This window comes from Pelodiscus sinensis, chromosome 8, assembly GCF_052426305.1.
Source record: "Pelodiscus sinensis isolate ZL-2025 chromosome 8, ASM5242630v1, whole genome shotgun sequence".
NCBI lineage: Eukaryota > Metazoa > Chordata > Testudines > Trionychidae > Pelodiscus > Pelodiscus sinensis.
Genome location: NC_143059.1, coordinates 57491738 through 57515342, shown reverse-complemented (window position 1 = coordinate 57515342; position 23605 = coordinate 57491738). Strand labels below are relative to the sequence as shown.

The 23605-nt window shown below is 40.4% G+C and overlaps 1 protein-coding gene across 1 annotated transcript in view; it reads left to right on the top strand.

Moving 5' to 3' along the window:
- Positions 1-23605, top strand: part of SEC23IP (SEC23 interacting protein) — a 46264-nt gene that overhangs the window by 4138 nt on the left and 18521 nt on the right. Inside the window, exons 2-13 of the mRNA XM_075935356.2 lie at positions 4138-4676; positions 5773-5989; positions 7525-7718; positions 9445-9534; positions 11454-11574; positions 13011-13100; positions 13705-13846; positions 15013-15221; positions 16679-16800; positions 17581-17751; positions 18094-18189; positions 23021-23233. Coding sequence (XP_075791471.2) covers positions 4138-4676; positions 5773-5989; positions 7525-7718; positions 9445-9534; positions 11454-11574; positions 13011-13100; positions 13705-13846; positions 15013-15221; positions 16679-16800; positions 17581-17751; positions 18094-18189; positions 23021-23233 — 2204 coding nt within the window. The remainder of the gene's footprint in view (positions 1-4137; positions 4677-5772; positions 5990-7524; positions 7719-9444; positions 9535-11453; positions 11575-13010; positions 13101-13704; positions 13847-15012; positions 15222-16678; positions 16801-17580; positions 17752-18093; positions 18190-23020; positions 23234-23605) is intronic.

Here is a 23605-nt window from a genome sequence, read left to right as displayed (position 1 = left end):
ATATTCTCTCAAATCTATCACATCCTCAAAAGTTTGCAATTGTGTTGTATTGTACGAATTTGTGAGGAAAGGCTACACAGTAGAAATGTATAATTGCATTTAAACAGTTAACTGGTTAAGTGGGATCCCAGATGGGGAACTGCTCCAGCCCCTGGAGCTCCTAACCCTGCCTGGGCCTCCTAACCCTGCCTGGGGCTCCTGGCCCCTGCCCCACCTGGTCTGGAACAGCCCTTCACCCGTAGCAGTTACCTGTTCACATCCCTACTATACACTAGAATCTTGTGAATGACCAGTTATGCAAACCATTTTTGCTGGCAGGAAAGATGTGGAGAAATCAGAGGAGGTCCAGAGAAGAGCAACACAAATGATTCAAGGTCTAGACTTATGGGGAAAATTGAAAGACTTGGGTTTGTTTAGTATGGTAGAGAGGGGACATCATAGCTTTCAGGTACCTAAAAGGGTGTTTCTAGGAGAAGGGAGAAAAATCATTCTACTTAACCTCTGAGGATAGGAGAAGTAGCACTCAGCTTAAGTTTCCTAATTGTTAGAGTGGTTAATCACTGGAATAAATTGGTAAGGGAGATTTTTAAGAGTAGTTTAGAGCAAATGTCTAAGATGCTAGGAATGATTGGACTTGATGGCCTCTCAAGGTCCCTTCCAGTTCTAGCATTCTCTGATCTTATGAACTCAATTAGTTTATAAATAGGAATTTTGCTGAAGGCTCTTGTCTGAGATTCTTTAATCCAGAGATGGCCAAGAGACGAATGAGTTCAACAGGTTCTCTAGATGGGGTCTTAGGTCTTTTGATAATTGGTGAGCAAATGGCTTTGGTTGGGGCTGTTGCCATGGCTCTAGTTAAATAAGTACTGAAAAAGGAAAGGAAAAAGTAATTAATACACAATATAGTTCATATAAAATATGTGAACAAAATTGCATGAGTGGTCAGGCCTTTTTTCCTTTTAATATTAATTATGCAAAATGTCTTTCTGTTTTTATGCTCCAATTTAGTAAAGCTAAATGAAAGCCACTTTTTGTTTTTGTTTTTAAACATAAACATCAACAACAACAACAAAATTCCATCAGGAACCTTTTTCCTGTCTTAGCTCTAGTATACAGCATTGTTTGCAAGGAATAATAGTTAGGTGTTTTAAATATAGATGTTTTATAAAAAGTTGTAAATGTCTTTACTCCAATGAAGGATGTTAAATCTTGATTGATTAATTGAATAGTCAATGGATTTTCATCGACTATTCAATTAGTTGATAACTTTGAAATGTACAAGAGCCCCAGCTTGGAACGCAGCGTGGAGCCTGGTGCCAGTGGGCAGTCCTGCTGACCCTGGGCTCCATGCAGGCGCTTCTGCTTTGAAATGCACAAGAACCCGCACTGGGCGTTCCAACTTTTAAATGTACAAGTGTCCCCAGCTGTGGCTCTTGTACATTTCAAAGGGGAAGCCCCCGCGTGATTGCCTGGAGTCAGTAGGGGACGTTTCAGCTTTGAAATATACAAGAGCCCCAGCCCGGACTCTTGTATATTTCAAAGTTGGCTGTCACGGCATCCCTACCCCTTCCCACAGAGCTGGAGCTGGGGGGAACCGGCTTTTAAGTCAGCTCTCTCCAGCACTCTCTTCTCTCCCTCTTCCTCCCTGCTGCCTCTTACATCCCTATCTCCAGTATCTGTAATTATTATAGTTCATAATAGTTTATATTTTAAATGTAAAAACAAGTTAAAATATAACTGAGATCAAAAAGGTAGCAGTCATGGGAGTTTTCAAAAACAAAGTTACACGTCTACAGGTAACACATAAATAGTTCTTATCTTGGTAGTCATATTTGAGTTCCTGGTTCCTTTTCTCTGGATTGGAAATTGAAATGTGGTGCTTCATTAACAATGCTTGTGAAGTGCCATGCAATTACAAGTGCAACTTCTCGTTTGCACTAGTTATTGGGGAAACTTACTGTGAATTGAGTTTAAGTTCACTTATTTGCTTAAAATATCACAAAGGAAACAAATGTACAAATTCAGGCATAAGAGATGAAAAACAGAGAAAAAGGAGATGGAAATGATAGAAATACATACCTGACGGTGCCCTGCACTACTTTTTTCATTGAGATTTAATAATGCCAAACGTTGTGGTTAGTTTTAATAATTAAGAGCCTGGATTTTTGGGTAGACTTCATTTGGCATAAGTGGGCATTGTTTTATGGCTTGAGTGTATAGGTTGAACCTCTTTAGTCTGCACTCTCTGGGCAATATCTGTGGTCTGTCATGATTTTAGTTAGCCAGATGTCCACTTATCATTGGTATAGCCAAGTTTCCCATGTTCCCTTAAAGTTTGTTTACATCCACCTGTCCTGGTTCTCAGTATTCTGTGCTGCGGTTTAGCTCTAATTTATCCCTAAATGTCTTCTAAACAGTGGCAGTGTTGGTAATGCTGCTAGACAATATTGACTTACCACATTTCAACAATTTTTCTGGTTCGGCACTGGTCAGGTCATGAGGGTGTCAGCTAGAGAAGTTCAACCTGTGGTATAGAAGCAGAACCTCGTGCTCCAGGCCTTAATTAATAATGCAGTTTGACCTTTGCCACATAATGGTTCACATACTAGGCTGATTTTTAAATTCCATTTTGGAAGTGAATAATACAGGTTGAAATTCTCTAATCCAGCACCCTTGGGACCTGACTGGTCCTAAACCAGAGAATTTGCCAGATCATGGGATGTCAGTATTATGTAGCAGCGTTACCAACACTTCCTCTGCTTACTGGGCTCTTAGAAGACATTTAGGGGTAAATTAGAGCTAAATAACAGCACAGAATACTGAGCCAGGATTGGTGGTGGTTAACAAACTTTAAGGGACTGCAGGAAAATTGGCCACATGCATGATAAGTGGACATCCGGCTAACTAAAATCATGTTGTACCAGAGAGTGCCAGACTAGAGAGGTTCAACCTGTATAATAGACAAAGGTGAGAGGAAACTCACAATTGCAGAGGGAGAAGCCTGGAACCGCAATACATACCATTATAAAGGGAAGAAACTTGTTTCATTATAGCCTAGCTTAGGGCTCATCTTCACTATGCTAAAGTGTCAAAAGGGGATATGTAAATTCTGCAGGAATTTGCATATCTTCTTCGGATCTCACTTTCGAAAGCAGCTTTTCGAAAAAGGGGGGAGGTTGCCGAAAAAAAGCGTCTTGACTACTTTCACTTTTGAAAGCTCTGCTTTCGAAAATGAGATTGGAAGAAGATACGCAAGTTCCCGCAGAATTTGCATATCCCCTTCCGACACTTTAGTATAGTCTAGATGAGCCCTTAGTGATAACAATTATTAGTGTTTGCAGATTGCACATAGTATTTAAAAACATTATTAGGGCAGCTACCTGTGAGAACCAGTTTTCTTCCTCTTTGGGTTATCAGTAGACTACTCTCCATTCCGTCAGTGCTCTATTGTATGATCTTTCTTGGCTTCATATAGAATTGTGTTAGAGGTTGCAAACAGCTGTCAGTATGATCGTCGTTCTTGTCCATATTTGATCTGGATCTAAATATGATTAGAGCCAACCATGGCACTAATTGTTTAAAGTTTTCTCAAATCTATGGTGTTGACTTATGGAGAGGGTAGGGAGTGCTTTGGCCAAGGTGCTCTAAAATGTTCATGTACCTGGAACTTGCTTCTTCCTTACACATTGGTTTATATTGCCTTTTTTCTCAGAAGATGCAATTAGTTGAAAGGTTCCTCTTTTTGCAGGTGGAGAAATATAAAAGGGTGTGAAGTTCTTACAATGTCATTTATTTACTACATGATTAAAATTAATTTTTGTATTGTGCAAATGTGCCTGGTTTGGTGTGATAAACACATTGTAAATTAGAGGAATTGAAATCTAAGGCTAAACATCTAGGATTTTTAATTAACTCAAATTGTTTTGTCTTTGTGTTTCTAAAATCGACTATAAAATTATTCATATTTTTTGGTACTTATTACCTTCTAGTGTGTACCATGTTTAATCTTCATGAATATGATCCTTAAATTCTGCCAAAGCACTTAAGTAGAAGTTTGGAAATAATTTCTGTCTACAGAGCAAATGATAAAAGTTTATTAGAACTACTCTATTAACATTGCTGTATGTTTCACTACAGATGATTCCACAGATGTTGGAGAAGAGGACAGCTTCTTGGGTCAGACTTCTGTTGGTCCTAGCCCACCACAGACTTTTAGCTATTTCTCCCAAGTACCTAGTAGCAGTGATCCATTTGGAAGCATTGGGCAGCCACCCTTAACTACAGTGACACCACCTGTTGGGCCATCAGCCTTCTCCAAGACTCCAACTTCTCTCCCGCTTCTGCCTGGATCACAAGAGGGGCAGAATGTTTTTTCAGCAAATGTTCCGAAATCACAATCATCTTATAATGCCCCACCTACTTCTCTGGTTGGAATCAGTGCTTATCAGACTCCTCCAGATAGTTGTCCCCCACCTGCAAACTTTGCTACTCCTCCCCATGGAACATCTCAGCAAGGATATAACCCATATCGCCATACTACCATAAGCAGTAGAGCTAATCCTTACCTAACTCCACCACAGCTGCAGCAGAGTCAGACGCCAAGCCAGTATGTCCAACCACCGCCCTCTGTGCCACCTGTTCACGTATATCAGACACCTCCAGGATCATTGTCACCGGTATGCAAATGACCTTTGATTTCTTGGTGTTAATATAGAATTATTTCAGATAGTTTTGTTTTCATTACATTTTTCCCTAACCATCATCTTAGTTTTCTCATTTTATTTCTGCTTAATGTTACACTTTTTTTAAAAGGGTAACATTAAGCAGAAATAAAACAGGAAAATTAAGATGATGGTTAGGGAAAAATGTAATGAAAACAAAACTAAGAGAATCTTGAGTTGTTTTTGACATCTGTTATCAAAACATCTTCATTAATCTTGGACCAGTGCTTTGGGAAAGTATACTGGTACGCTAACTGACATCTTCAAAGCCACATGATTTTAGCAGCAAGACTCTGTAACAAATAAAATCTTGAATTCCAGGGTTTCATAGGGTTGAAAAAAATTAGTTTACAGCTCTTATGATTTTCAAGATAGCTTTTAAAAAATGGTTTTGTTTGGAGGGCAAGCTGTTATCAAAATGATTTCAGTTTTAAAGAGAAAATATTAGATTAATTATATTTTCTTACATAAATGTTCCTGCCTCTGTTGCTTACTAGGGAAAGAGGAATAGAAAGGTATATGTCTGAGTGTGTGTAACATTGCCAAGTTAATGATCCCTGAAAAAACATAACTTTTGGAATCTGAAATATCTTGACTCTTTGGGTGCTTGATTTTGCTACCTTTTCTCACATGAGGTTGAAATGTCAGCAATTTGAATTGATTACTATGAGGAGAGAAAAATATCAGCTCTTCAGCTTGAAACAACATGGATTTTTAAAACATAATCAGGTGAAGCTCCTGCATAAAAAAGTTGCTTAACATAATAATTCTGAGCTATTATCTTCTTCTAGAAAAGCTTTGATGTGCCTGGTTGAAACTGTATTCAAGAAAGGGGCTAAATTAGTGTTTTCTAATGCACAAAATAGGACTTTTTCAGATTCTTTAAGACTTCTGTCCTCTTGTGCTTTTGGCCTAAAATATAGTTTTTGGAAAGAGGAGAGCATGTAGGAATGAGGAGTGAGAATAAACTCCTACAGTAGATATAAACTATATACCATAATCATAATTTGAGCTACTTGGATCATATGTAATAAAGCTTGTGTATTTTCAGTTTCCTCATTCACAGCCAGCATTATCATCGCCATCACAACCACTGCAAGCCTCCAGACCTGCAGGTCCACTGCTACAGACACCACCTGTTTTGCTTCAGAACCAATATGAGCCAGTTCAGCCTCACTGGTTTTACTGCAAAGAGGTGGAAACCAAGCAGATATGGATGCCATTCAGTGTACTAGATTCTGTAAAACTAGAGGAAGTTTATAATTCTGGTAAGTAATGAAACTGTTTTACATCTTATTTGTATATTGTGGCTGCTCACTTTAAATGAGAAAATCTATTCTATAGAAGTCTATTATATAAATGAGAAAATATTAGAGTTTATTATGAAGATAAGGAAGACGAAATGCTGTGAGAATAATGGGTGTTGAGAAGATAAAGTTGAAGCCAATCTATTTTTACTAATCTCAGAGATTTAGTTGGATGTCTGCTACTTGGCATCATTACTATTGATATTAACATGTCTAATTTGTAAATAATAAACTTGCTATGCTGCAATTTCTTTGATTGTATGACCTATATTTATTCTTAGGTCTGCCTATACACTAGAATGATGATGAAAGGCAAAATTTCAGTTTTTTGGGTTAAAGATGGTAGAATAGTGTATTGGTCTTTCAGAAAATAGATGGTTGTTCTAACTTAACGCTATCTGCTTTGACAGACACTTCTCTCTAATTTATTTTTGCTAGTAATTGGAGGTAAGAAATTGGTCAAGTTTATAACTTACATTCAGTGATCTGAGGAAAAACAAATGTATAATGGCAAATATGACAAAACAGTTCACTGGCGCTAAAGACCTTTTAATTAGTAAGTAACAGTGTTAGAAGGGTGTGATTTTAAATGCGTTTACTTATCCTGTAAAGGCCAAGATATCAAGATCTTCATTAATGAAAGAATGGAAGTTATTAGCTGTTTCTAGATGTGTGTGGGTATAGATTAAAATGGCGTAAGAGTGCTGTTTCTGCAAATACAACTATGGAGGAGTGAGATCTGCTGCACATAATCAAGCAGTGAGAGTAAACTTTCAGCTGTCAATTTTGTTACACCCTACACTAAAAAGGCAATTGAATCTGAGAGGTGGATACATAATTAGTATTTACACAGTGAACAACACATAGAGAAAATGTCTAGCAACTACTTGACTGATTGAGAAACTTGCCTGTTCATTGCTGTTCTGAAGACTTCAGCTTTTCATGTTATTCCTCTTCCCCCTCCCGTTTGCCCTCCTTCCTTTTGTGGCTTCTTTTCATTTTCCTGTATTGTCCATCACGTGGTACTTGTGTTGTCCTTTTTCAGACTCCATTTACTTCCGGGTACTATCAGGCATCTGAAACGAATTAGGGTCCTTGTCTTCAAGGCACTTCACTTCATAGGGCAGGATAGTAACATATTTTACTCTGCTCTCAGCCTATTGAATTTCATAATGGAACGAAGTGGAGCAACTGGGGAAAGTGGCACACCACAGTATGTCCGAACAGGTCTTTCTCCACAAGTGTTTTGGTAACATCTTTTGTTCAACAGAAAAACTAAGTACCTCTAAGCTGTTAGATGGAGTGAAAACATTTTCAAAAGTGTAGAAAGTACATACATTATAAAGAGAGTGGTAAAAGTAGGAGTTTTGAACTGAGTTCAAAACATCAAAGACTTACTGTTTTAATTGGTTAATGAGAGTCAGGATGCTAATCTCACACATAGTTTAAAAAAATACACAATACTGTTGTAACAAAGCATGAATTTTGTATTCTAGTCCAGCCTGATCCTGAGAGCGTGGTTTTGAGCACTGATGGGGGACGCTATGATATTTACTTGTATGACAGACTACGAAAAGCTGTATATTGGGAAGAAGAGCCATCTGAAGTTAGGCGATGTACATGGTTTTATAAGGGAGATAAAGACAGCAGATTTATTCCTTATACTGAGGATTTCAGTGAGAAGCTAGAGGTTGGTATTTCAAGTAAACATAATTACGAACTTAACAATTCTGACTTATTATTTCTTTTCTAGAAAAACTTTTACATGCCTGGTTGAAATTGTATTCAGGAAAGGGGCTAAACTAGTGTTTCCTAAAATATAGTCTAAAATATATTCATGCAGTTTCCATATTTCAAATTGAGTCACATTATAATGTTGTATATCCCTATGATTTTCTTTACTGTAAATAAAATAATGCGAGTCATGTCTTAACACGGTCTAAACTTTGTCAATCTGGTTCACTAGTGTAGTGCTTCTCAACTTTTTTGGTATCAGAGACCACGTTCTGCTTTCCTAAACTGTGTCAGGGTGATCTCAGGGACTGGCACTGTTCCACACACTGGTCATTGAGAAATATTGCATTAATGCACATCAGCTGGATTGTAAATTCGGATGGTGTACCAGCTTATCTGCACTAAAAGTTTCCTAGAGCACATTGACATACAGGCAGTCCCCGGGTTACGTACAAGATAGGGACTGTAGGTTTGTTCTTAAGTTGAATTTGTATGTAAGTCGGAACTGGTACATATTGTAGGGGAAACTCTAGCCAAACATTTTTTTTTAGTTTTGGATAGCATAGGGAAAGGTTAACTCCCCTCTAATGTTTGTTTTGCTGTCTGTTCCCCTGTTCAGAAGATTTCACATCTATTTCTGTCCCTGTGACAAACTCAGGACTAAAGGAGTAACTCATCAAATACCAAACAGCTCTGCACCATGCTTTGAGCTAATAGCTTTATTTCCACACACCACCCAGGGTTCTAGGAGGAGGGTCCTTTTTTTGCTAACCCAATGAGGCCAGCACTTTGTTTGTTTTGGTGGAGTCTTTGTTTGCCCAGGGAGCCCAGCATGTATAGGGGGAGGAGGGGCAAAGAGGCTGCTTTTGTCTGCTGTTCGGCAGCCTGTTGCTCAGGGGAGGGGGCAGCCTGTTGCTGGCAGGGGGTGAGGGAGGAGGCGTGCAGGATGCGAGGCCGCGGGGGGGGGGGGGGGGGCAGCGGGCGTGGGGAGGCACTTTTCCTCTGCCCGGCAGCTCTGCGGGATCCCTGTCCCTGTGGCCAGCTGCTGCAGGCAGAGGCCAGTTGGAGCCGGCCGAAGAGGAGGAGGAGGTGGATTCTAGTACCCAGGTGAGCGAGCCCTGGGGACGCTGCTGCGCTCCGGGAGCCCGGCATGTATAGAGGGGAGGAGGGGCAGAGAGGCTGCTTTTGTCTGCTGTTCGGCAGCCTGTTGCTCAGGGGAGGGGGCAGCCTGTTGCTGGCAGGGGGGTGAGGGGGTAGCGGGCGTGGGGAGGCACTTTTCCTCTGCCCGGCAGCTCTGCGGGACCCCAGTCGGAGCCGGCCCGAGGAGGAGGAGGATCCTAGGACCCAGGTGAGCGAGCCCCGGGAATGCTGCTGCGCATGTGCGGGAGTTGCCTCACCCCGTTCGTATCTAGGGATCCGACGTAAGTCGGATCCACGTAAGTCGGGGACTGCCTGTAGTGCTGTTTGTAACAGCGTTGCATCACCTTATTCTAAAGAACTTTCAGTACATGCCAGAAGGGTTTATACAACTAGTTCTTGTGTGACACAGTAGTGCTCATGACAATATACACCCCAGCTGGAGTGATCTAGTGCATCATGTAGACAAGCCCTAACTTTTGACTCGGCATATTACATATAGTTAGTTTAAAAACTGTTTTACATAAGTTTGTCTGTTGTTGCAGGCAGAATATAAAAAAGCTGTAACTACAAATCAATGGCACCGGCGACTTGAATTCCCAAATGGGGAAACAATTGTTATGCATAATCCTAAGGTAATTCTAACTGTCTGGTTTGTTCTTTGCAATATAGCATGGACTTGGGTATATTTTTATATTAAACTAAAGCATAACTTGAATGCAAACTTAGAGTTATGTGGAGTTTTAAAAATTAATCCACTGCTGCTGTTATATGTACGTTAAAAGTGTATAAACTCTTCTTACCCAACAGCCTATCAGAAATGAAACTCATCCTCTCTTCTAAAACCAGAGAGATTTTGCAGTGTAATCACAAAGTTGATACACTTTAATGTTCTTAGGCCACTTGGAGGTGGGACAGTTTTTTAAAGTCAAAGGCCTTTTGCTATGAATACCTGCCAGCAGATCCCAATTGGTTTAAAAAAACGGTTGTGAGCTCAGCTGACCATGGCTATTGTGGTATCATGGAAAGTAATATATATTAGATTTTAAGGCTAGAAGGGACTACTATGGTCATGTACTTCGAGCTTCTGCATAATACAAGCATGAGTAAGAGCTCTGTGTAAACTTGAAAGCTTGTCTCTCACCAACAAAAGTTGGCCCAATAAAAGATATTACATCATCTATCTTGTGTCTCTAATATTCTGGAACATAGCTACAACACTGCGTATAGCAAGATATGATTTTTCAGCTAGTAAACCCTTCAGTTAGGCAGCATTCAAATCATTATAGGCTGTTTAATTCAATACTTATATCATATTATAAGTATTGAATTAAACAGCCTATAATGATTTGAATGCTGCCTACCTGAATGATGCCTACTTAAATTGCATCAGTCCCATATAGCTTGTAGAATGCAAGTATAACGTGCTTTCTGCTGAAAATTCAAGTGAGCAGGCAGGTATCTATATTCTGTATTATCTGAAGTTTCTGAACTGACTTAAGATATTTGCCACATGTGAAAAAGTGCCTCAGAATGTTATTTTGAGACTGGTTTATTTTAAGTAATTCTAGTGAGAAGTCTCTCCTGAAAGAAAAATATTTAACCTGCTAACCAAATATGGGGATGAAGAAGTATGAAAGGTCTTCTGGGAATTGCTGCCATGTAGGGGAATACGAAATTAAATGAAAATCATTCTGTCTTCTAAAACCAGAGAGATTTCGCAATGTAACCACAAAGTCAGTAAACTTCGAGTGTGCAAACCTGAATCAAATAATAGGCCAACTTCCTTCTGCTAATAATGACAAATTATTTTGTCTAGTTACTTTCCCCAAACCAACAAGCATTACTTAGAACAAAAGAACGGCCGTACTGGGTCAGACCAAAGGTCCATCTAGCCCAGTAGCCTTTCTGCCGACAGTGGCCAGCACCAGTTGCCCCAGAGAGGGTGGACCGAAGACAATGATCAAGCGATTTGTTGCCTGCCATTCTTCTCCAGCCTCTGACAAACAGAGGCCAGGGACACCACTTCTGTCCCCTGGCTAATAGCCTTTTATGGACCTAACCTCCATGAAATTATCTAGCTTCTCTTTAAACTCTGTTATAGTCCTAGCCTTCACAGCCTCCTCTGGCAAGGAGTTCCACAGGTTGACTACATGCTCTGTGAAGAACTTTCTTTTATTAGTTTTAAACCTGCTACCCATTAATTTCATTTGGTGTCCTCTAGTTCTTCTATTATGGGAACTAATAAATAACTTTTCTTTATCTGCCCTCTCCACACCACTCATGATTTTATATACCTCTATCATATCCCCCCTCAGACTTAAGTCTTGTTTCAGTGTAGTTCAGTTGGCTAGCCTCTTACCTAGTAAAGTATAGGAACAGTAATAGCTAAAAGCAGAAATATGTTAGTCAGTCACAAGAGATGCATCTAATGAATAAGAAGAGGTATGTTAAAACACAGGACCTTCATAGATTTCAAGGCCAGAATTTTCAGGTAAACCGACTAGAAAATGAGTTTCCCTTGTTTAAAGTTACACAATATATTTCTTTTCAGGTTATAGTTCAGTTTCAACCTTCTGCAATACCAGATGAATGGGGGACCACTCAAGATGGTCAGACAAGACCAAGGGTAGTAAAGCGTGGAGTTGATGATGATCCTGATGAAATTCCCGATGGTATGTGACTTAGAGCACATGTGGACTGCAGTAGGAGAGACTTCCTGAGTCCCTATTTTTAGTCTGTGATTTGTAAATCAGATTGATCAAAGATTTGCACAACAATTGCTCTCTGCCTCAATGTATTTGTCAAGCGGACAGTGTTTCCTGGAGAGTGTCATTCTTACAACCAAGAGGAAAGCGTTACCTGTACAACCATCATTGAATATAATTGGGGAACATTGTTTGATTTTGTAAGGGTCAAAGGATTGCCCTTTGCTCACAAATAAATGTTCAATTTGTGTGACACACGTAAGGATTACTTATTCTGTTCACTCCCTCTTGGGCATCTGGTATTGGCCATTGTCGGCAGACAGTATACTGGGCTAGACGGTTGGTCTGACCCAGTATTACCGTTCTTATGTTCTAATTTTTACAGTTAAATCTGTTCCTAAATCTGCCTCTAGGATTTCTAGATTACTGCATTCAATAGTTCTGAAAATTTTTGAAGAGTTAACAATGCTTAATTTTCTGCTGATATATGTGTACAGTGTGAGAGTTTAATATGGCTGATGGGAGTGTTGTGCTAATTGTATGAATGTTAGATTGCTTTGGCTGGAACAACAGCTTTTTCTTCACATTTGAACAGAAGACCAAACATAGTAATCAGTCAATTTTAAGCATGTACTTAGAACTTGATCTATACTTACGTTGAAGGGAAGGTTCTGAGGTATTTTGCTCTTACATGTGGAATGACCCTGGCATTGCAGCAAATAATGAAGACAGAAAAACTCAAAAGTTAAAGGAAAAGTTAAGTAAAATTGGCTGGCTGGCAAGAAATGGATTTTCTTATAAAAAAAATTGTAGGTGAAGTTGTATCCTGAGACACATTATTACAGTCCTGTCATAAACCCCTAAAAGTCTATTATATAAAATTACATGAATAAACTGCATCACTGTGAGCATAATCATATACAGGTTTGACCAGTCCTGGCTGAGGGACTGGATCAGCGGTGGTCATATCTGAGAACCCCTGCCTCCAGCCCTGGCCCAGCCGTTGCCCTCTTAGCCCCTGCTGCCCTACCAGGCATCCTGCTACTTTGTGCACCGGGCTCCTGCTGTCGTGCCCAACTCTTGATGCCACGCTGGGCAGCCCTCTGCTCCCTGGGCTTCCACTGCTGCGCCAAGCAGTGTGCACACCAGACTCCGGCTGAAGCACCTGGCAGCCCTGCTGCCTTCGTGCACTGGGCTCTCAGTGCTGTTCTGTGCATCCCTGCTGCCTCTGTATGCCGGGTTCTTGCTGCAGAGTCTGGTTCCTACTGCTGCTCTGGGCAACCCTGTAGCCTCTGCGTTGGGCTTCTGCCAGACCACGGATGCTGCTGGATCATACAGTCCTGGTTAAGAGAGTTTCAACCTGTACTTAAGACTACTTGTTCTTTTGCTTTTTTTTTTTATAGGGGAGATGTCCCAAATAGACCACTTAGTGTTCATGGTTCATGGCATAGGTCCTGTGTGTGATTTAAGATTTAGAAGCATCGTTGAATGTGGTAAGTCTTTGTCATAGCTTTATGCTTAAGTATTTACATTTGATTTTTAGTTTTCTTCATTAATTGAATTCTTTAATGTGGTGTAAACAATTTTTGTATTGCTTTTTGAAATGCTATTTGAACAATGTTAATTTAAGAACCACAGATATTTTCTTATTTTGAGAAAGGGGCCAAACATGGAAAGTAGTCTTGATTTTTTTCAGTCAAAATCGTTATTGGTATTTTTAGCTATTGCTATTAGTCTCTTAACAACAACTTGTACATTTAGGGTAAAAGTTTTACTAAATAAATTTATATTCCATATTCTAATAAACACCCACCAGAATAAATTTGGTTATGAAATTAAATATGGTTTATTTGAGGATACACCAAATACAACTTTGAACTAGATATTTAATAATTTCCTGAGAGTTTTTTCTTATACTTAAATAAGTAGTTTTTGTGAAATGCAGTAAATTTTTAAAAATAATTGATTAATTTGGCAGAGGACTTTAAAAATGCCCAGTATAGTTGAGAAACATGTTTGAAATTATGTTCTTACATCTTTGTTTTATTTGACATTAATATCTGATTTCCACTTTTTCCCCTTGCTCCCTCCACCAAGTTGATGATTTTAGGACCGTGTCTCTGAAACTGTTGCATACTCACTTTAAGAAGTCTTTAGATGAACTTAAAGTGAGCAGAGTTGAATTCCTACCCGTTCACTGGCATAGCTCTCTGCATGGGGATGCGACAGGTGTAGACAGGTCTGTATACAGTACAGTACTACTATGCACAATGTCTGTCATGCATGTCATAATACAATACTTCATAAAGTTTAGGAAAATGAATGGGAGAGGTAAGGTAGATAAACATAGCCTGATTACAGAGAAATCATTCTATTGTTGTGTTTTGGTTTAGAAGTTTCTAAACAGTGGGTGATAGGACAAGTGGGATGATCACATGGTGCTTATTTCCGGGTGCTAACTTCATTAAAAGATACTTAAAAATAGATTAAATATTTTCCTAACATGTCTTTTCAGTATAACATCTCTAATGATGATTAACAAGATTGCTTAAGTAATCATTAATAGGAGGGAAGATAAGGAAAATAATTACCATGTATTTATGCATGATGGGTATTTCACTCATCCTTCTTTACAGCTAAGTGCAGTAAAAAGGTTAATACAGTGAAAGCCTTGTTATCCAGCACTCTGTTAATCGGAGAGTTTTGTTAACCGGTATTGCCCCCAGCCATAAAACTGCCATATATTCAGGTGCATACACCTGACTCCTGCCTGCCCAGCTGGCCATTATGGGCCTCTGACAGCTGATGCTGCTGGCTGATGACATTATCAGGCACCTCTTTCCCCCTCAGCCTGCCTTGAGCTGCCAGGAGCTAGATCTGCTGGTATGGAGAGGTACCAGAGCAATAAGCAGTGCTCTCCCGTCAGCTCAGGTATTCAATCAGAATGAGAAACATAGGTGGAATTGACGGGAGAGTGTCTGCCATGGAAACAGAAATTAGATCTAAGTACGTCAACTTCAGCTTTGTTATTTATGTAGCTGAAGTTGCATAACTTAGATCGATGTTCCACAGTGGTGTAGACTAGGACACAATCTTTTCTTCCCATGCTCACATGCTTGGCAATAGGGCAAAACTATAATAAAATAATGCCACAGGTTTACCCTGAAACCTCAGCAAAGGTAGGGAGAGATATTAGTACCATAACATAGAAATAAGAACACTAACAATTAAAGAGAAGGCATTAGCATTAATGTATGTGTGAGAAGACCAGAAAGTTTATATTGGTTTGAGGATTGTGGAGAACTTGACTGCTATGGTTATGGTATTCTGATGGTTATACCTTCAAAATTATGGAAATATGGACTTTAAAATAACCATTCTCCATCTAATGTTTTTGCACCATAGGAATATTAAAAAAATCACTTTGCCAAGCATTGGACGTCTGCGTCACTTCACCAACGAGACCTTGCTTGATATACTGTTTTACAACAGCCCAACCTACTGTCAGAACATTGTAGATAAAGTAGGCATGGAGATGAATCGCCTACATGCACTTTTCATGAGTCGCAACCCAGACTTTAAAGGAGGAGTCTCTGTTGCTGGGCACAGTTTAGGTAATCTACTAATATATCTGTTTACTTTCTGGGACAAAATAGCATTCCTTGATAGAGGACAACACATACTGCACTTAAGCATGGGGAAAGCTGATCTGTTAGATGATGATGCTTTTCTAGAATGTTGCTGGCTCCTAATGGAATATGTAAATATAATCAGTTAATAATACTCTCTTCTTAAGAGGTATAATGAGTAGGACTGTACCAAATTCATAGTCCGTTTTAGTCAATTTCATGATCATAGGATTTTAACAGTTGTACATGTTAGCTATTTAAAACTGAAATTTTATGTGTTGTAATTGAAGGGTTCCTGATTCTAAAGGAGTTAGATGGGTGGAGGGGCAGTTTCTCAAGTTTAATGTAGAGGGGTTTGTAGTACTGCTACCCTTATTTCTGCCCAGCTGCTTTTGGTGGAGCTGCCTTCAGAGCTGAGCAGATGGAGAGCGTCAGCTGTTCAGGAGCCCAGTTCTGAAGGCAGAGATACCACAAGCAACAATATAGAGGTAAGGATGGAATGGTACGATATTGCCAGCTTTACAGACGTGCTGCTACTTGTAGTGCTGTGCCCTCAGTCAGCAGCTTCCAAGGCCCCATCACTCAGCTCTGAAGGCAGCAATATAGTAGTAGGGGTAGCATGGCATCATACTGCCACCCTTACTTCTGCTACCTTCAGAGCTGGACGCCTATTCAATAACTGACCCTCTCCAGCCTCCCGGCTCCGAAGGTGGCCCAGAAGTAAGGGTAGCAATATCATGATCTCCCCCCCCCCCCCCCCCCCCCCAAGTAATCTTATGATTCTCTCCCCCAACTCCCTTGGGGTCAGGACCTCTAATTTGAGAAATGCTGGTAGTTCCTGTGACTCTCTAGTACAGGGTAAAAACACAGAAAAGACCAGATGTTCATGGTGGGACATCAGATTTCATGGTCCATGACATTTTTCACATTTGGTAAGGCCCTAATTATAATCTATAGATTATAGATGGATGTGAAGAGATTTGGAGTCTAGTTTTAAAAAAAGAACTTGACATGTAACCATGGGTTTGTCAGTTAAGTTCTGTGCCTGCTTTTCCCAGTTGTAAAATGGGATAATACTATGCCTGCATGATGGTTATTATGAAACTTTGAATTCCTTGCTGTCGTGTCTGGGCTCTGCTTCTCCATTCCTGCTTCTAGGAAGCCTGAGATAATGAGTAAAGGTGATGTTGGCTGTTATAATTGCTGTTCAGGTGAACCAGCTTTGTACAAGTCCATTGTACTAGGAATTCTCATTTCAGTCTAGGTGTAGTATCTAAATATCTTGTTTCTTTTTGTTTTTTAATTTTTCTGTAAAATGATTGAAGTTAACCTTCTCTCATCCTATTTCCAGCCACTGCCATCATTATGAAGTCCTGTTTGTGAAGATTCTGCGTCAAGAAAATTGAAATATTTACTCAAAACAATTTACTTTATATCTTCAGGTGCCTTAATTTTATTTGACATATTATCCAACCAGAAGGACTTGACTTCTTCAGGGAACTCTGGGCCTGCTCCTTCTGCTACTAATGGGCTTGTGAATGATGTGGGTGTTCGTGACAAGCAGGTATTACTTGCATCCCTGAATTTTGAAATGATTCACTCTAGTGGTTTTTTTGGAGATATTTCTCAAACTGTCAGAACTGTTGCCAATTTATCAGTACCTGACGTGATTGTACATTTTAATTGACTAAAGGCAAAAATGCAATCTAAAAATAGTCAGTTTGTGTTTTTGTAGGTTGTATACTTGAGGTTTATTGCACCTTATAAACTTAAAGGTCAGTGGAGGCAATTCTTTCTTGTAGATTTGAACATGGGTCTGCGACCCAGAAATTCTAAGTTCTAGACATTGGCTCTGTCCCAGAATCTGTGGTATTGAGCAAGTAGGAAAGGTGTGGGAAAGGTGTGGGAAAGCTGTCTACAAAAGAGGTAAAATACTGGCTTGCAGAACTTTGTGGGAAATGATAAATAGGTGAGAGGATGACTCTGTGTACTTAAGTTTTCAGCGTGAGAGTTATGAGGGCAGGTATGTGTGTGTGGTGTGTTTTTGTTTTTAAACCTTAGGGGGGTATTTGAAGTGTAAACCATGGAACTACAGAACTCCTGGAACCCAATTGTCACTTTTAGTCTCCCTTTAACTGTTTTAAGCTTAGTCCATTCTTATTGGGAGAAGATTTGATGTTGCTGTTTGCTTTCTTTAAAGCCCTGAGGCTAGGATTATTAACAATGCTCAGATGATACTGATATTTAAAAAATATGGTTAAGCATATATATTTTCTGTAGATTTTTCTTTTAACACCTTGCTTTGTTTTTCAATCTCATTGTGCTGCTTTCATCTTCTTTTAAGATGATAGAGAATACAAACTCCTTGGCGCCCGTAATTACTCTTTCTGGTGATGAGCCCTGCGGTCCTGATGAGGAGCATGAAGTTCCAACCTTACAGAAGGCTCTTGAAATGCTTAGTGTCTCGGAGTATATCGACACATTTGAAAAGGAGAGAATTGATATGGAATCTCTGGTATAACTAACATTTCCTGTTGGCATCAGGAACCTGACCATCTTTTTTGCTTTAGAGTTTAGTCTGAAGAGTTTTTTTTGTTTTTGTTTTGGTTTTTTTTAAATATTGAAACCTGAATTGTACATGGCATTAAGAGTAAATATTATGTGATTCCATAGCACTTTCAGTGAAGTAGCTTAATCTTCTGGTTATGTACATTTATTTTTATCCTGTACTCTGCTTGATCTTTCTTTAATTCTGTTTAAATCTGAAGCTGCACTATTTTGAGTTTACTGAGCTAATTTTTAAGCCATATTTTCTGTATGTCACTAAGAAGTGCTATATCTATTTTTTTTTCATCAGATGATGTGTACAGTTGACGACTTGAAGGAAATGGGTATACCTCTTGGACCCAGAAAGAAAATTGCCAACTTTGTAAAAGACAGAGCAGCCAAACAGGTAAATGCTCATTGTTTTAGAATACATTTATATTGGCTTTTTAGTACTTATATATAATGTACATATAATTACCACATCAGAGGTTGTCAGAAGCTCTCTTGGGGGAAGAGGGTATGCAGCATGTAATTAAAAACAGTCTTCTGCTTCAATTATTGAAAGAGCACAATGTAGAAAACATCAAAAATATTTCAGTAGTGTTTTATTATTGTCTGACACTGGTTTATTGTGATGAATTTTGCTAATCACTTGACAGCCCTGTATATTACATTGTCAGAAAAGAATATGAAATGTTAGTCATCACAGAAGTGCCTAAATGACTTAATAGTCTATATCCAATTGAATGTCAATAGAACTCTGTTCCCAAGTCATTTAGGTACTTCAGAAAATCTTGCCCCACGTGTTTTGGGGTTTTTTACACAGAACTGATTCATTGTGGTGATAGTCTTTTTAATCAAAGGAATAGGTAACCAGCAGATGTAGGCTGTTTATCTTGTAGGGGATTCACTGGCTAAGGTAAAGGGGAAGCTATTTTTAATATGATGATATGATTTGACTATTAGTATTACTGACTTTTGTACATGTGCCTAGCTGTTACATAGCAATTCAATCATCTAAAGGTTGCCAAACCTTTAGCTTTAAACATTAAAAAAGAGTAATGTGTGCTCTTCCCAGGAAATCATCTCCGACAGGGAGCAACACTATTTGATATGGTCTAAGATGCTCTGGGTAGGCTTGGGGAGAGGAATGGACTCAGATACCTAGTGGTGTTGGCATACAGGCTACGTCTACACTGCAGGCTTCTTGTGCAAGAACGAATGTTCTTGTGCAAAAACTTGTGGAGCGTCTACACGGCATGCGTGTTCTTGTGCCAGTAAATTTACAGTAAAGCATTGGAACAGCGGGCTTCTTGTGTAAGAGTTATTCCTCTCCCCACGAGGAATAAGCTCTCTTGCGCAAGAGCTCTTGCGCAAAAAAGGCTAGTGTGGACGGGCAACAGGCTAAACGTCTAAAATGGCCATTGGAGCTTTCTTGCACAAGAGAGCATCCACACTGCCATGGATGCTCTTGTGCAAAAGCACATCTCTTGTGCAAAAGCACATGGCAGTGTGGGCGTGCTCTTGTGCAAGACTTTTTGCGCAGGAATTCTTGCGCAAAACAGTTTTTGTGCAAAAAGCCTGCAGTGTCGACGAAGCCACAGTTTTGTAGACAATCAGCTGCTTGACTTTCACATGAGAATTTTTTTGAAATCGGCTATTTTTTTTCAATTTTAGCTTTTTTTCAACCTTTTTGCTGAGCTATTTGTTCTAGAAAAGTTTAATAATCTATAAAACTGTTCAGTCATCTATAAAACTGTTCAAAAATATCAACACAAACGTTTGCAAGTTTTCCATTCACAACTGAATTATTGATCAATGTTGTTAAATTCAAAATTCTGAAAAATTCAGACAATTCTAGTTGCAACCAACTGACGATACTGAAAAGATACAAAGCCTGCCACCATCATCTGAAAATCTAGAACAGGGGTCAGCAACCTATGGCACGTGTGCCGTAAGTGGCATGTGAGCCGATTTTTCAGTGGCACATGTGGCGGGAGCTCAGTCCCTTCCCCCATCCCCTTCCTCTGCAGCAGCTGGAGCCTTGCAGTTGCCATACAGCTGCAGACTGGAGAACCAGCTCTGGCTTCCTGCTGGAAGGGCAAGCGGGGGCACGGGAGCCTGGCAAGCAGAATGGGCAGCATGACCCCACACTGGGCTCTTCGTCCCTGGGGCTGCCCCTGCCCAGCCTGGGTGTGCAGCTCCCAGGAACTAAGGGGTTAACACCCTCCTCTAACCCTGCTACTGGCCCTGCTCTGGGAGGGGGTGGTAGGGCTGGAGTGGCTCTGCAGATCTGGGGCAACTGGTCACAAGTTGCTGCTGCCTCCGTGGGGTGCCGGGGCCTGGGCTGTGCTGCACTGCTCCCTGCGGGATGTGTCTGGCGGTGGGGGAGCCCCTTCCCCAGCAATCCGCTGCTCTCAGCCGGGCTAGAACTAGCCGCGAGCAACCCTGGCCTCTGGCTGCCGCAGCCTATGGGTGAGGGGTGAGCCCCAAACAGCTGGGCTGGGCAGGGAAGTGGCACGGTCCCCTCCTCACCCCAGCACTGCTCCCGGGCAGGGCTGCAAGGCCCAACACTGCTGCCCTGCCAGTGTACACACTGGGGATACAGGGATGTAGGAGTACAAAGGGGGGTGAAGGAGGATGCCGGGCATGGGACGATGCAGAGGATCAGGCTACCGGGAAGGATCATGGGGCTGAAGGGAGTGAGGCTGGAACAGAGGGAAGTTTGAAGTGCAGCACTTTAAACTGAAAGTTTTGGCATGGGAGTAGCTAACAGCACTAGGAGTGTGGCTCCTAGTACTGTAGCCTAGTTCACATTGGCATTTTACAATGCTGTAACTTGTGCTTGGGGAGAGGGGTGTTTTCACATCCCTTTGCCAGAAAGTTAAAGCGCTGTAAAGTGACAGTGTAGATTTAACCCTAGTCCCTCCTCTGACTAATGCTTGTATCTTTTTTTTTGTTTGTTTGTTTGCCATTATGTTTTTTTATACTAGTTATAAATATAACCTCATTTACTGGTTCTATTCTGTTCTGAAAAATGTGTTTCTTTTCAACAGCAATTCTAAGTGACTTCCTTCTTTAAATGGCTGCTTTCTAACTTTTGAGAATAGCTTTTGGTCATCAGAGTGAAAATCCATGTATAGTATAATATTCTAAATTGCTATCGGCCGCTAATTCTAGGTAGCTTGCACATTCCGTTAAGGTATCCGTTTTTACAGCACTTAATTTAGAATGAGGTGGCCTGCAGTTTAAGACTGATGTTTTCTATTACTCCTGTTAGGGATGTGAATGGGTAACTCTGTGTGTAGAGGGCTGGAGGGGGGAGAGCAGGGATGGAGGGGGAAAGTTGGGAGCAGCTCTAGCAGCCCCATACATGGCTAATTGATCAATCGGGATTTTGCATCCCTGTACCTATTATACCCTGATATTGTCATAGTTGTAGCTTCCTATGCTATTTGCAAAAGAGGATGAAGAAAACTGCCTCATTTGTTTATAAGGTGAAATTAGCTCAATATCTAAACAATACTTGTTAGGAAGATTGATGGATGTTAACTACTCTTAACATGAAATAAATGTTAACTGCATATAGTGTCATTAAATGTATTATTAACTAGAAGAATCAAAGAATGGGGTTGACAGGTTGGATCACAGAAGTCCCCTTGGGTTTGTCACCCAGTGTGCTGATCAAGCCACTGATGCCTGCCTTCCTGTCCTCTGGGACTCCCCACTACAGTGTACTTCTGAGCCAGAAGCTCTGGTCTTTTTCAGCCGAGGCGCAGAGTTGGCATTACTGCCCCCCTGCAGAGCAACACAGCTCAGCTATGAACCAGCTGAGCTCTAGGAGGGCTCAGCTATAAGGCCACTGATCGCACCCAGGAACATAGCCTCCCCCCAAAAGGAACCAAACCCCCAAATACATCAGTCTTACTCTGTATAAAAGAAAGAAAGCTTATAAGTTAGCCCTTTTTTATCAGTGAAAGATGCACAATAGTTGCTCCTTCCCCGGTAACAATTATTTACACTAGGCTTGATAAAAAACAAAAGTGTTTTTATTAAGTATAAAAATGGGATTTAAATGATTGCAAGTGAAAACTGACAGATCAACGTAAGTTACTAAGCCAAAATAAACAAAACACACCAGCTAATTCTAATACACTAAGAAACTTGTTACATGCACATTCTTATCTTAAAAGTTCTAATAATCTCTCACAAACTAGGCAACCTCCTAGCTTGAGTCTGATCCTTCTCATTGCAGGCTTAGCTGTTTCCAGGAAGTGTCTTAGGTGCTGGTGGTGGGGTGGAGAGTCTCCATAGGTCTGGCCTTTCATCTCTTTAGATGCCTTTTTCCCAAGGCAGTTCTTTGTGCTCAGTTTGGATTTTTCTCATCTTAAGTGGAAAAGTACAAGATCCAAAATGGGTTTCAGCACCAGGTGGCCTTGTCACATGTCTCTGTAGGGCCAGCCACAGTTTGGGCTTATAGGGAAAACAAAACTATTCACAGTTTATTTGAATTGATTACCCAGCCATCAAGTTCCTAAAGTATCACCAAAAGCTTTTGCTAGAATACATGGCTTCATAAAACAAGTTTCCACTTAATATTTTTAACGTCACATATAAAAATATATATTCACAGAAATAGGATATACAGATGCAGTGGATTACAGCTTTTAAAATTGTGTCATCTATCTGGTTTTGCTAAAAGCATCTTCAAGTTATATTTATTCACGTTCATAACTCAATTTTCATAAAGGACGGTGGGGCTGTGACTGTGATGTTTACTTCATTGGGTAATATAGCGCAGATTCTCAGTTCTCATGCTGTAATACTTTGTTTGACTACCTGAAAGAGCTCATGCTAGTTGTGCCCTAGAATCCTTTGTGCAGGTTCCCAGAGTGCTTCATAAGGAACACTTCATAAGGAGAAGGAAAATTGATAGACAAATTAACAAGAGATGGGGTGTAAGCAATGCTTTTTTTGTTATGGTACTGCCCGATACGCAGTACCGGCCCCTCCAGTCAGAGCTCAACAACTTTTCCCCTGGAGTACCGGCACTTTTTTTGTTTAAAAAAAAAAAAAAAAAAAAAAAAGCAGCAGCAGCACTAGGTACAAGTACTTCTGGCATCTGAAGCAGAACAAATGTAAATGCATAAGGTGTGTCTGAAACCCAAGATAGGGACTGAGAAAAGTTGCCATAGCAATAAACTGTTTTTCTGGTTCTGGTAACTTCTTTTCAACAGGAAAAGAAAAAAGCATTAGCAGAGAAAAAAGCAATGATGGCGGCCTTGGTACAAACTCAGGAAGCGGCACAAAAAGCAAAAGAGGCAGTTACTTCTGATGCCACTTCAGAATCTGGTGGCTTGCATGAACAGTCAAAGAGAAAACTTCCTGTTGGTGCCTTGGTTTCTTCTGTGAACATTGATTATCAGTATTTTGAAGTTGGTACTGGCCAGGTAAGGTTGTTAAAACATCTTGTATAAGAATAGAGCGATGTACTAAAACATATCAAAACAAACTTTTTTTAAAAAAAATCCCACTTCATTCTAGTCACGCAAAAAAAGAACTCTCATACAGGGTAAACCTCTAAAATCTGTGACTCTCTGGTCTGGCAACTGGGCCGTGGTTATTGCTGGACCAGAGGCGAGGGGCATGAGCCAGCTAGGAATCCCACGGGAGCTGGGGAGTCCCCGGGCTGGCAGGGGCTGATCCTGTGCTGGGTTGGGAGTCCAACCCTGGGGGAGACCTATGGCGGCTGGGAAACCTGGCAGGAGTGAGGCTAGCAACACTCAGGGACCCCAGCGACAGAGGGGCTGCTGGCGTCTGGA